We start from the raw sequence: 14,260 nt of genomic DNA, 5'->3' as shown, positions 1-14,260 counted from the left end.
TCTGTGATTATATGAAAGTGCAAATCATCATCTTTGCCTGCACATGCCCTCCACACTTTAAAGAAGTCAGGCTTGAGACAGAAAAAGAGTTTGGTGTGGTCCTAATGTGAGGCAGAGCTGCCTTGTGCCTGTCCCCTTGGAGAAAAACAATTCTCCTCCATTTGGGTCAAACAGCCCAACTTGCACTTTGACAGCCCAGAGTGTCCTCTGTGCTTGCTGGCAGGTCCCTTCCCCACTGTGGTCCACAGTGCAGAGGACAGACACTCTTTGGGTGGATATTTTCCAATGTTCCTTGAAATATGCATTGGCTCTGGTGGCCTTTTCATCACAATGCACACATGGGGAGCTGTAATTTCAACATCCTCTACCAAGACAGTGTTTCTTCCTTGAAAACTGCCCTCCCCTCCCTTCCACTCTAAGTGACAGTAATCTTTGCATAAATTGGAAAAGAAAAGGAAGAAGGAACAGAACATCCTTGTCAAAGGAACTAATGACTCAAATGCTGGGAAGCCTGGGGTCCCCAAGGGACTGTGCAGCTCTCAGCATTGATTTTTAATGACTTACAGAGATTGGAGATTTGGAAGATCTCTCAGTGCCTCTGCAGGGATGCGGCTCAGCTGATTGTTCTGCAACATCCTATAATTAGAAAAAAGAAAACTTTGTTAAAAACCCAACAACAACAGCCTGACATGAAATGGAGGATATTGCTGCTTGTTTCTGAAGTTGTTCTGGGCTCTTGCTGGAAAGCTGGAGCGGTTGGAAAGCATCATGTTGGCCAGCCAGGGCTCTCAAGCAAGCTTAAGGTGGCCAGCAGGTGAGCTGAAGCCCAGTGTGGCCCAGAACGTGCAGCAGAAGGGCCAAGGGGTGAGTTTGGTGCTGCAGTGGGGGGAGGATGTCCACACAAAGGGGACACCCTGCAGGTGTGCATCCCAGACTGACAGCAGTGCTCTGAGCCAGGCTGTGGCACATCCATCCTGGAGTCAGGCATCCTTTGCCCTGTGTGTCAGTGGCTCCCTCCACAGGGATGGAAATCAGCCTGTGGGCAGCTTGCAGACCCTGCAGGCACAGAGGATGAGGAGCTGCTCCCAGCTCTTTGCTCAGGGACCTCACAGCCTTGCAGCGGGAACTGGGATCTGCTGTGGGAAAAGCCAAATCAGAGATGCAGAGAGAGCAGTGCCTGGGGCTGTTGGGCTGAGCAGGAGCCAGGAGGACCCCTCAGAGATGGAAGTGAGTGTAGGGCATGGAGAAGGGCCGTGGACATGGAGACACCTACAACAGGTGATGGGAAAAGAGGAGACAAAGGTGACAGCGCACCCAGGGGTGGGTGAGCAGCTCTAGGGATGGAGGCAGAGTGAGAACCACACTCCAAGGGGTGTTTCAGACCTGGTCAGACACAATCCTCTCTCACTGACCTACTGGAGCACCACACATCTGAGTTTACTGGTGTCATCAGCGTCTCTGCAAAGGCTGTCTTGACTATGGACATGCCTCTGTCCTGAACCTACTTGTTCCTTACAGAACTGGGACATCACTGACACATGCTCCCCTGGATAACAGACACATCCCAGCAGGGTACCTGGGCCAGGGGAAGTGCCTAAAAACCAAATGTTTACATATCTGAGGTTAGTCTTTACAAAACCTTCTAAGAGTGATTGGAGATGGAATGCAGAAGGAGATGGTGAGCAGGGTCCTGTCATAATTTACTGCCTGTGTCAAAGGAGCAGGGCATGGCTTTAGTGGTGAGGGGCAGCCCAAAGAAGAGCATGGACATAGGCAAGAAACCTTCCCATTGCAGTGACTGCAGCCTCACTGCCAAAGAGTCAGAGGTCTGACATGAAAGCTGGAATGAGACAGCCTTTAAAAAAGGAAAGCTATAGGGCACAAAACTTTTTGACTTCTGGAAGAAAATGGGGACTTAGCATTAAATTATTTGTATGAACACAGAAGAAAGAGCAAGGAAATGAGGAACTGTCAATGATAGCTAGTGAAAAAAGAGTTGTGCCAAATTTTTTTTTCTATACAAGGTAAAAGACCATAAGAATGGAGAAGAAAGAATAGACACCAGCTACCATGACTTCAGCTTTCCTCTAGTAAAATGTTAAATTTTGACATTTAGTGCAGGAGAGAAGATGTGTTTGGTACAAAAGGGCAGCAGAGAGGCCACACTTAATAAATGATTCCCTTCCAAATGAAAAACATGATTAAGGATCTACAGCATCTCACCTGGCATTTCTGCCAACAAGTTGCACAGATGAGGAGGGGTGCAGAGAGAGGTCGGTGTGGAAGAGCAGTTGGGAAATGCAGAAATCTACAGGGAAATTGAGGGAAAGGCTCCATAAAGGAACAGGGATAAACAGCTGGACAAATACTGCTGAGCATTGGCTTACAGCTCTGCCTTGGCACTGGGAATCACAGGAGAGCCAGGGCAGGACAGAAGTGTCCTTGGAAGAGAATAGAGACCCTGGGGGTGACTACAGGAGGTGTGAGGAGCAGGACACCAGCTGTGATGCTTCTGTTCCTCTTGATTGCTGGGCAAGCTTTGGCCAGGCCACACTGTCCCACCTGCCCCACAGGACACGGGGCAGCAGCAGAGCAGCCAGATGACAACAGGCAGAAGGAGGAGGAAATGCCAAACCCTCCCCTGTGGGGAACCTCAAACAGAAATTGCAGGGGTGGTAGAAGAGTGGCATTGATGTGGCTCCCCTGTGTCCTCCTCCTGCAGCTCCTGTGCACAGCTGGTCCCTGGGCAGCCCAGGGGGCCCCAGCGCTGCCAGTGCTCACAAGGGGCACTCCCAGCCTCTGGCACTCTGACTATCACAGCTGCCTGCCCCCTCAGCTCCTCTCTTGTACCCCACTCACACCACCCTGCCACTCTCATTTCCCTCTTCCCCTCCCTGCGGGATCTTCTCCCCTCCTGCTGGCCGTGGCACGGCTCAAGTGCAGGGAGCACCGAGCACCAGGAGCTGCCTCGCTGCTGCAGCCACAGCCTGTTCCCATGGGGGACACGCTGAGAGGCTGCTGGGACCCCTCTGAGATGAGTGTCAGCCACAGGGGACCTGTGCCTGCTGTGAATGTGCCCTGGAACTCCATCATCCTGGACTGTGCTTCCCCTTCCATGCTGTGCAAGGGGCCCCAGTCAAAGCCCCAGGGACGGATCCCACGGGTGTTCTCTGCAGCCCCCTGGCATGGGAAACCTCATCCACGTGGAAACTGTCCCACAAGGACCAGCACAACCTCTGGGGCTCCTGCTCCTGTCTATGGATTGGTTTCTGCAGCCAAGGTGTGCTGGGGACATAAAACACTGGGTCCTGCAGCCCAGTGAAGTGGAATAATAATTCATGTCTGTTAAAAATCAAGAAGATGCCGAGCTGAAGACAGAGAGATATGGAGTGGGGCTTCAGAAAATGTTTTCAGGGTTTTGGTGGGACAAACACTGAATCTCAGTGGCTCTCTGAAATCTGAGCCTGGTGTTTAGTGTTGATAATTGGAAGTATTTGAAGTCAGTATTAAAGCAAAGCCCATTGTCACACTTCTGCTGGATCCTGCTGCCTACCATTTATTACAAGTCCCTTCTCCAACCAGTAAAACAGATTGAGAGACTTTCCAGACCACCATCAGCATGGCCTGCTTCCAAAATGATGCCATTTTGGTGCAGACAAACAATATTTAAGGAAGATGCTTCAGAGACCTCAAAAACCACTGGAGTGCTGGACAATGCTGTTTTTCACAGCAGCAGGGCAGCTAGAGAAGTTCTCAGATGCTGGGACTGGGACAAGAACCAGTGCGTCTTCACATTGCACATAATGAATCCAGTAACTCATCATCAGAGCATGACACAGAGAAGCTAAAAACCAATTCCAAACAGAGCTTGATAATATTCTAGGGACAGGGCCACCCTGGTATTAAACAAGAAGTTCTTCATTCAGCCTCAAGCACAGGAAAGCTCCAGCTTTTCTTACAGGGAGCTCAGGTTTTAGCAGGAGAAGACATTTATCTGTGTCTATCCTTGGATGTCCCAGGATGGCTTCTCTTAAAGTCTGGTATCAAGGACAGCCCCTGTCAGGCCCTACTCACTGCAGTCAATCCTTACCTATCACATTAAACCACCCTTGCATGTTACCTTTTTTTTCATCTACAACACACAATGTGATTTTGGGAAGAGCTCAAATAATTGTACCAAAACCTGGGGGATGATGCCAGGGAAACCCCTACACACCTGCAGGATCACACCTCCTCTCCGTGGCACCTGGTTTTTGGGGATGCTCCACACCAGGGTGCCCCAGCAGTGCTGTAACAGGAGGATGGCAAAAAGGTTCAGAGGACAGCAGGGCATGTGCAAAGCTGGGACAGGGCTACTGGCTTCCTCCCTGCCTCAGCTGTGGCATTTTGCCCTTTGGGATGCTGTTCTTGTATAAGAAAAAGGAAGACAATGCTGAAGCTCACTGAGAGCACTCGCAGCAGGAGGCCTGGGCTCCAGGCCCTCTCCAAGGATGGCAAATACATTCTGCTTCAAGAGGTCACTGCACGATTTATGTCAACAGCATTGAAAAGAGGGAACAACTCTGCAGACCAGTCATCAGTCATCTCCTGACTCCATGGTCCTAAAAGCCTGGGGCAGGTGCTGTCGCTCCCTACACATGCTGCTTTCCAGGGTGTGAGTGGAGTGCAGGGATCTGCCTGGATCCCAGCTCTGCTGCAGGGTGACTGACTGAGGTCTGTGAAGCTGGACCTCAGTCCACAAGATCACAGGGACCCTGAGATCCCAGATCACAATGGCTTCAGGCTTTGTCTGTCAGCGTCTGTCTATTCCTGCCTCTCCATCAGCTCCTGCCTTCAGACAAAATCCCTGGATTTCATTTGCTTTCTTACAGCAAGGTGCTGCTTCACAGCAGCTTGGAGACAACCTTATTCAGAGCTCAAATTTTGGTGCACATGGAGCAATCCTGAACTAGTTGATGTGATTTCTCAGTTGTTGAGTCTAATTTTCTTAGGGTTTACTCAGGGGGGTGAGGCTCTGGCACAGGTTTCCCAGAGCAGCTGTGGCTGCCCCATCCCTGGAAGTGTCCATGGCCAGGCTGGATGGAGCTTGGAGCAACCTGGGACAGTGGAAAGTGTCCCTGCCCATGGCAGGGAGTGGAACGGGGTGGTCCTTAAGCTCACTTCAAATCCAAACCATTTTGTGATTCTATGACCTTGTTGGTTGATGAGCCAACTTCTGGACAAGCTGAGGACACTGATGAACATGACAAGCAAAGACTGTTCAGACCAGCAAGGACTCAAACCCAAGTGTGGATGGAGCACTGTCACCTTGCTTGGCACTGTTCAGGTGATACTGGGGCTTGCAGACGCTGGCAGACATGGACACACCACCTGCTACCCACAGCAGTCTGACTGGAACCAGAATAAATCACAGCTCCTCAGAGGTTGGGTTTCATATTCAGAAGTAGGAGGATTGTTTGTTGGCAGGGACCACGCCTGAACGACCAGAAAAATGTTGGGATCGGGTCCCATCACACCAGGATCCTTGCACAAGAGAGTCTCAGCAGACACACAGCCCTCAGAGGTACAGGCCTGTGCATGATGAAGTGTCCCCATCCTGGGAGGCTGAAGTGACTCAGCCAGCACAAAGGGCTGTTATTGCTGGAGGCAACTGTGCCTGGAGCCCATGCATGGGGATTAAAGACATTCCAACCTCTGCACGTTCCTCTTCCCTTCCAATGGGAGCGTCTCTTGGATGTGCCACACCATTCCCTTTGTCTCAAAGCCATTTCTGTTCTGCACAGGCTCAGGGCTGGCCAAGAGGTAGGGTCTGTCTAGGGATTTCTGAAGTGTCCCAGGTCACCTCCAAACCATGATGTTTTTGGTGATGTTTTTTGATGTGTGTTCACACTCCAGGCGAGTCAGCGCCTGTCCTGGGCCACAGGAGGTTCTGTGGTCACTGTTCAGGAGGAGAAGAGGAGGGACTGGTGAGGTGGCCATGTGGTAGGGCTCATCCAGGGGATGTGGCATGTGCTGAACAGGGCCACTCTTGTCAGGCTCTGTCCAGCCTACCTGTTGATGGAGATGAGCCATGGGCAGTGCAGGGCTGTGCTGGGCTGTGCTGGGCTGGGCAGAGCAGGGCTGGGCAGGGCTGGGCAGTGCAGGGCTGTGCTGGGCAGTGCTGGGCAGGGCTGGGCTGTGCTGGGCAGTGCTGGGCAGGGCAGGGCTGTGCTGGGCAGTGCTGGGCAGTGCTGGGCAGTGCTGGGCAGTGCTGGGCAGTGCTGGGCAGGGCTGGGCAGTGCTGGGCAGGGCAGGGCTGTGCTGGGCAGTGCAGGGCTGTGCTGGGCAGTGCTGGGCAGTGCTGGGCAGGGCAGGGCTGGGCAGTGCTGGGCTGTGCTGGGCAGTGCTGGGCTATGCTGGGCAGTGCTGGGCAGAGCAGGGCTGGGCAGTGCTGGGCTGTGCTGGGCAGTGCTGGGCAGTGCTGGGCTGTGCTGGGCTGGGCAGAGCAGGGCTGGGCAGGGCTGGGCAGTGCAGGGCTGTGCTGGGCAGTGCTGGGCAGGGCAGGGCTGTGCTGGGCAGTGCAGGGCTGTGCTGGGCAGTGCTGGGCAGTGCTGGGCAGGGCAGGGCTGGGCAGTGCTGGGCTGTGCTGGGCAGTGCTGGGCTATGCTGGGCAGTGCTGGGCAGAGCAGGGCTGGGCAGTGCTGGGCTGTGCTGGGCAGTGCTGGGCAGTGCTGGGCAGTGCTGGGCTGTGCTGGGCAGTGCTGGGCAGTGCTGGGCAGTGCTGGGCTGTGCTGGGCAGTGCTGGGCAGTGCTGGGCTGTGCTGGGCAGGGCTGGGCTGTGCTGGGCAGTGCAGGGCTGTGCTGGGCAGTGCTGGGCTGTGCTGGGCAGTGCAGGTCTGGGCAGAGCAGGGCTGGGCAGGGCTGTGCTGGGCAGTGCTGGGCTGTGCTGGGCAGTGCTGGGCTGTGCTGGGCTGTGCAGGGCAGTGCTGGGCAGGGCAGAGCTGGGCAGTGCAGTGCAGGGCAGTGCAGGGCAGGGCTGTCCAGGACAGTGCTCACACCCCAGGCTGTGCAGGCAGGTTGGTCAGCACAGGGTCTGCACACTCACACAGGCTGGCTGGGAATGGAGGAAAAATTCCTCCACTGAGGAATGGAGTGGCAGGGTGGGCCTGCTGTGGGTCTGCAGCCAAGAGGATGCACCCAGCATTTTGCCCTCCACATTTTGGGGTGAGGTTGTGGGAGCACTTGGAGTCTTTCCCTGGGGAGTTTGGTGTGGGATTCCTTCTTGGCTAGCAAGCACTGCCACTGCTGCAGCATGTTCAGCCAGGAGTCAGAGCTGGGGCAATCCTGGCTGTGCAGGGCAGTGCTCAGTGAAGGATGGCTGTGCAAGGCTGGGATGTCTGGGAAGCTATGGCAGCACAAGTCAGCCCCATGCCAGCTGGGATGGAAGCTTCCTGGCTGACTAAGCTCCAGCCAGGACACTTGAAGGTGAGAGGCATCCAGGCAGCTCATGAGGAGGTCTGGAAGGATGGAAAAGTTTCCACTTTTCCAGATACTCTCATTAAGCAGCATATTCTGCCACCCTGGAAAGCTGCAAGGCTGGGAGAGCACGGAGCAAGGAGTTAATTTTTCAAGGGAAGGAGCTTGCAGAGGGGTCAGAACCGCCTATGGAGTGGTTTCCAATGATCCTGGCAATGAAGCTTGCACTGAGGACCATCAGCCTCTGTGGAGAGGATGTGTGTGCTGCAGATCAGCCCCTGGAGAGCTGCACTCCCAAAGTCTCTACAAAGAGATGGACCTGCCAGTGGAGGAAACCTCTGAGCACCAGCTACTGCTGCTGAGCACCCACCCCTGTCAGTCTGCCCGTGTCTAAGGGGGGCTGAGGAGGTCCTATCTCACCTTGGCCCTGGCTGGCTCCAGGTTCCATGCATGAAGATCTCAGCATATCCCCCTGTGGCACGATGTTTTGTTGTAGTGGGGCAGCTTGGCTCTTCCCCTGCTCTGTTCCAAGTTTCCACACACCTGTTTCCCTGGGTGTACCCCTGCATGGTTTCTGCACAGGCCTATCTTCATGGCCACTTTCCAGGTGGTTTTTGTGCAGTGAAGCAGCCAGAGGAGGCAGAGCCAAGAATCTGGTCCAGGCTCCAGTACCTGTGGGATTCACTCCGAGGGCAGGGAGAGGACCATCTGCACAGGCGGGTTGGTGGAGGAATTCCCAGGGTGTTTCCCATTCCTTTTTAAACATAAACTAATTCTCTGGAAAGACTGGGAAAGCACCAGACCCCTTTACAGCCCAAGAAACATGAGAGAGTTTACTTGTGGACCTGCACACGATTGCAATTAGCCCTAAGGCTCTAGCACACTAAAATTAAACTAAGAAAATGTTCTCCATCCTCAGATATCAGCCTGTCTCCTCAGGGGACACCCCTGTCACCAGAGGTAAGATCTTTGACCCTGCTGTGAGTGAGCTCCTGAATACCCCCAGGTTTCAGCTGGTCATGTTTGGGGCAGCCATTCCCAACTACAGCCTGTGACCTGTCAAACATCAGCCAACCTGTGGCACAGCATCTATACCTATAAACAAAACTACCTCAAATATGCTTGTTGCCACTCAATATGCTTGCATGGCTACTCCAAAGCCTGCTATTCTTTGTCTTGATATATGGAGAATATGTATTTACTTATTGCAGCAGCAGCCTGTCCTTGGAGGTTTGTTCCCAACCTCATTCCCCTCTCCTCCAGGTTTAGTGACCTCAGCTGACTCATTGTTCATTACCCCATCCCTCTCACTGGGCTGCAGGACCCAGTGTTTTATGTCCCCAGCACACCTTGGCTGCAGAAACCAATCCATGGACAGGAGCAGGAGCCCCAGAGGTTGTGCTGGTCCTTGTGGGACAGTTGCCCACGTGGATGAGGTTTCCCATGCCAGGGGGCTGCAGAGAACACCCATGGGATCCGTCCCTGGGGCTTTGACTGGGGCCCCTTGCACAGCATGGAAGGGGAAGCACAGTCCAGGATGATGGAGTTCCAGGGCACATTCACAGCAGGCACAGGTCCCCTGTGGCTGACACTCATCTCAGAGGGGTCCCAGCAGCCTCTCAGCGTGTCCCCCATGGGAACAGGCTGTGGCTGCAGCAGCGAGGCAGCTCCTGGTGCTCGGTGCTCCCTGCACTTGAGCCGTGCCACGGCCAGCAGGAGGGGAGAAGATCCCGCAGGGAGGGGAAGAGGGAAATGAGAGTGGCAGGGTGGTGTGAGTGGGGTACAAGAGAGGAGCTGAGGGGGCAGGCATCTGTGATAGTCAGAGTGCCAGAGGCTGGGAGTGGCCCTTGTGAGCACTGGCAGCGCTGGGGCCCCCTGGGCTGCCCAGGGACCAGCTGTGCACAGGAGCTGCAGGAGGAGGACACAGGGGAGCCACATCAATGCCACTCTTCTACCACCCCTGCAATTTCTGTTTGAGGTTCCCCACAGGGGAGGGTTTGGCATTTCCTCCTCCTTCTGCCTGTTGTCATCTGGCTGCTCTGCTGCTGCCCTGTGTCCTGTGGGGCAGGTGGGACAGTGTGGCCTGGCCAAAGCTTGCCCAGCATCAAGAGGAACAGAAGCATCACAGCTGGTGTCTCAGTGCAGGTGGGTCCCAGCCCAGCAGCAGCCCTAAGCTGGCCAACACCCTCAGGGAAGTTCAGTGGAAAGCCTGAAGGGTGACTTTCCCTCTCCAAGTCCTCTTCTGTCTTGATTTTTAGTAGTGCCAGAATGGTTAAGTTTAAACTCAATGCTTTGCCTCTGCCTAAAGTGAGGAGACTGGACTTTCCTCCATGCTCCTGTCTTTTAATACCTGACATTCCAGCATCTCTCTGGTCTTTCCTGTCTCACGGGGTCTTCAGATTCCCATCTCCAGATACCCTCTGGGGAGAGGAATATCTGTGTGGTTTTGGTGGAGGTTAAAGTGCAAAGGAAAACACATGGCTGCAGGAATGGTTACACTGGCCCTAAGGGAGCAAGGATTTGGTCTGGATGGGGAGCAGTGCTGTGAGTTCCTCATGTCCCATGAAATGCTGTCCTCTCCAGTGCTCAGTGGGCACAGCAGCCCACAGGACATGGACACAACTGGGGCCAGTCTGGTGCTCCCCAGTTCCCTGACACATTTCTGTGTCCTGCACAAGACACTCCAGTTTACACCAACGTTGCACCCTTATCTCTGTAGTACCCACAGTGTCCATAACAACAGCATCCTATAAATCACTGCACTTCCCTGGCAGCCCCAAATTCCTCCCAGTCTTTTAGGTTGAAGTTTATATTTGCAGTGTCAGAGTTCCAGGATACAAGCAGACCTTGGTGGAGCCAGCTCAGCTGTGGGTTCTGGCCCTCAGCAGGCTTGGATGGGGTACAGAGAAGTGCAACAAAGGGAAGAGGGAACTGAGATGTGGCTTGGGAAGAGGGTGAGGGGTTTTGGTCACTTCCAAGCCCCATGGTCTTTCTCCAGGCTCTGCTCTCCACCCCTGGCCACAACCAGACTCTGAGGGGATACATTTGTACACTTTGATTCCTGGAGAGATGGAGCAGATCCTGCTGAGCTGTTGCAGTCACCAGCCCCAACCAGGTCACTGTTGCAGTGACCTGAAGGAAACCTGAAGGAAACACATGGTGGCCTTCACCTGCCTTCTTCAGTACCTTGTGATTTTCTTCAGTCTTTTCTTAGTAGAGAAATGAGAGTCCCCACCCTTGCCAAGAGTCCTTGATTAGGCTCAGTGCTCCTAAGATCTGTCCTGGCAACATTTCTAGAGCTGTTCCAGCAATTCCCAAGGACCAGTCTATCTCCATTGTGTCCCTCACTGCTGCCCTCACTCTTACAGGGACAGAGGAATAGGTGGGGGTCAATGACTGCTTTTCCTGGAGGGTGCAGGGATCTGCCACTGCATTCCCCCAAAGACCCCACTGCAGTGGAGCCCACAGAAACACTGCAGAAAGTAATCAGAACATCTCCTATAGTGAGAGCACATGGCAGCACAACACACCACTGCAGACAGGCCAGGAAAACCATCAGAGTCTTGGGAAAGCAAAATGCTCCCAGTGACATGGGGTCTGGTATCACCCCCACTTTTAGGAAGCAGGAACTTTGTTAAATAAGAGGTTCATGGCAGGGCCTGGATGGAGCAGTCACTGTGAGCATCCACCCTCCTCCCCTGACCTTGTGGCTGGGCTAGTGCTCCACACATCTCCATGTCTGGGGTCAGTGCCAGACAACAGCAGGATCATTAAGACTGGACAAGCCCTCTGAGGTCATTGAGTCCCATCATTAACCTAACACAGCCAGCTCCACCATTAAACCATGTCCCTAAGCAGGCAGATGGTTTGGTTCCAGGCAGGGCTGCAGCCAGAGGGACATGGCAGCACAAATTCCACCCTGTGTCACTGGGCACAGCCTGGCTGAGAGCAAAGCAGCTCGTCCTGCAGCATGAGGACACCAACTCCACATCTCACAAGATTTGCTGGAGCAAGCTTCCCGATGCAACAATTTCCCAGATGGAAATGCCCTGACCCTTCAAGCCTCTCCTTGCTCCAGGGTCACTGGTGAGTGTGTCCCTGCTGGTGCTGCCTGTGGCCGTGTCAGTGAGCCTAGAGCACACCCTCCCCTTCCTCCTGAGCTGTGGGCTCCAGAAGGGAGGCATCGCTCTGGTAACGCTGCATTCGTCCTTACCTGGGCCTGACACAAATAGAATTGATCAAAAGCACCTTTAAAAGCTCCCGCGTCCCCAGAGCAGAAGGCTCCTCTTGTTGAAATTGGGTGGGAGAGCTGCGGTTTTTCCTCAGTTCCTTTGATTTGTTGCCTAATGCAGGGGATGGATAAATCTCTAAGCCCTGAGATTTAGGGCAGGATTCATACTTTACATCTTCAGAAGACGTAGTAAACAGCCTTATACTCTCTAATCCTGGGAGCAGGTTCATACCTGCTCTCTCTGCATAAACTGGACCAGCTACAACAATTTCACATTGTGGCTGAGTTCAAAACATCCCCTTGGGGATGAAATGTTTATTGCAGAAGTTTTTTAAGATGGTTCCTTAGGGAGAAAGGGACTCCCACCTCAACATCCTGCCCAGATCCTGAGGACTGTCACATGGCTACAAAAAGCAGAGTGACTCCATGAGCAGTGGGACACCACGGCCCTTAGGAAGGTGTGAGCGTGGGTGCCACAGTAGAGCCAGCTCAGCTGAGTGTGGCTTCCAAAGTTTCCAGAGGAGTTTTGTCTCTTAGACCTTCCCCAGTGGACAGCAGGGGTGGGGGGCCTGCCTGCAATGGCCTTCCTTAAGCAGGGTTAGCAGATCCCAGGCATGGCCTGATGGCTGCAGTGCTCCTGCATCCAGCTGCCTCCATCACCCCTGATCCTCCATCATCCCTGAGGTCACACAGTACAAGGATCCCACCCTCCCCAGGTCACTCCAGAGCTTTCCAGAGGCCTCCTGCGCCGTGCAGAGGTTTGTGGTGAGGACAACTGAGCTGGACAGAGCACAGCCCCTTTCCCCAGCACCTGTCAGAGTGCAGTACCTGGACCTTTGAGTTGCTCCAACTCAGTGCAGCAGATGGGGGCCAGTTTGGGGTCTGGACTCCACATCTGGGGGACACCACTTAAGGGGGGTTTGGTGAGTTTTATGCAAAATGTGAACCTCTACAGATTCTCCCAGGGCACATTGCCACGCTGTGCCCTGGGGGACCTGCTCACAGTCTGTGGGGTGGGACACAGCTCCCCAGTCCCCACAGGGTGTGTTTGCCAGTGTGGGTTTAACATCTGACCCCACATCTCCTTGTGGCTTTGCATCCCCTCGGGATGGCTGCAAGTCCCTGCTCATGGCCAGTGCCAGGGGCTGGGGAGAGGCAGGGACAGGGATTGTTCTGCAGAGAGGAGCAAGTTACTTACAGAATCTTCAGGCTGTAGAGGCCAGAGAAAGCTTCCCCTGGGATCCTGGAGATCTGGTTTCCAGAGAGGCGTCTGCAGTGAAAAGAAGAGCCAGTCATGTGTCAACATCCTTGTGATGACAGTCCCTTGTCTGCAGAGGCTTAACAACTCGTCCATCCTGCCACTGTCCCTTTGAGAGGAGGCTGCAGCACCTGCAGGCTGAGCCACAACCCTGAGCTCAGGCAGCCTCTGCACATCATCCCCTCACCCAGCCTGAGGAACAGGCAGAGAAAATCATAACTTCTGCCAGACCTGGATCCAGCATTTTCAGCATCCAGAGACAGCTCATGGCTTAAAGCTCATTCCTGGACAGACACAGAGGTCCCTGATCCACAGAAATTACAGCACAGGTAGTGACCAGCCTACAGACCCTGCTCTGTGCCAGGCCTTGGATACAGAGTAGAGCAGGGGAGAGCTATTCTGCTCATGTGTGGCCCTGGGAGGACTGTCCCTAAATCCTGGCTGATGAATGAGGGTGAAGGGATGGGAGAGGAAGACGAAGCAAAGAGAAGCATCACAATGGAAAAAAGGACATATCTAGGACAAAGAGCTTTCAGAACTTACTGAAAAAAAATTATTGAAGGAAACCCGTGGGATTTGCCAGTACATCATCACCTGATCTTAGAACTCACATCTTAACAAGGCCCAGAGCAGGCTAGGGTATTAAGAGGTATTTGTATTTTTCACTGACATTAGAAACTGCATCACTGTTATCACCAGGACTGTGGTGAGGGCATGTGGTAGAGCCAGGAGTGAAGTCCAGGACTCTTGAATCTAGGCTTGACCTAGAGAAGAGGTGACCTTTCTCTTCCTCCTCCTGTTTCACTCATGAGGAGAAACATGGATGAAGTCCCAGCACCCATCAGCCAGAAATCATACAGACAGGTTTAACAACCTGATTAACACCCTCAATTGCTACTAAATTTCAGTAAGAAACTTGTCTGCTTGACTTGGAGTGGAATACTGCATCTCCAAAACAGAGACAGTGAACATCATTTGTGACCAGGCTCATCTCCACTCTCACAGAAAGTCCCAATTTGGGCATAGACGCTGGCAAAGGTAATCATGAAACTTTGACAAAGCTTGTTTGTTTTTAGGCATTTTTTCCGGGAAGGAGCCAGGTGTGGAGGCTGTGCAGGGCAATCCTGGCTGCAAGCAGAGTGCACAGGAGCCAGGGCTCTGCAAAGGTCACCCAGGGGACCAAGCCACGCTCACCTGTGGCAGTGTGTGGGTGCCCGAGCTCTCCCTCTCCGTCTCTCCCCTCGGGAATCTGGAGAAAATTGCTCCCATAATTAGGCCTCTGACAGCATAAACAGCACAGGGTCGTCTCTTTAATG

The 14,260-nt window shown here is 53.6% G+C and overlaps 1 protein-coding gene across 1 annotated transcript in view; it reads right to left on the bottom strand.

The window, feature by feature from the left end:
- LGR6 (leucine rich repeat containing G protein-coupled receptor 6) overlaps positions 1 to 14,260 on the bottom strand; it is a 146,745-nt gene that overhangs the window by 65,108 nt on the left and 67,377 nt on the right. The window contains exons 3-4 of the mRNA XM_058855584.1: positions 12,885 to 12,956; positions 565 to 636 (exon numbers count right to left, since the gene is read on the bottom strand). Coding sequence (XP_058711567.1) covers positions 565 to 636; positions 12,885 to 12,956 — 144 coding nt within the window. The remainder of the gene's footprint in view (positions 1 to 564; positions 637 to 12,884; positions 12,957 to 14,260) is intronic.

This window comes from Poecile atricapillus, chromosome 23, assembly GCF_030490865.1.
Source record: "Poecile atricapillus isolate bPoeAtr1 chromosome 23, bPoeAtr1.hap1, whole genome shotgun sequence".
Lineage (NCBI taxonomy): Eukaryota > Metazoa > Chordata > Aves > Passeriformes > Paridae > Poecile > Poecile atricapillus.
This window is presented reverse-complemented; position numbering and strand designations above follow the sequence as displayed.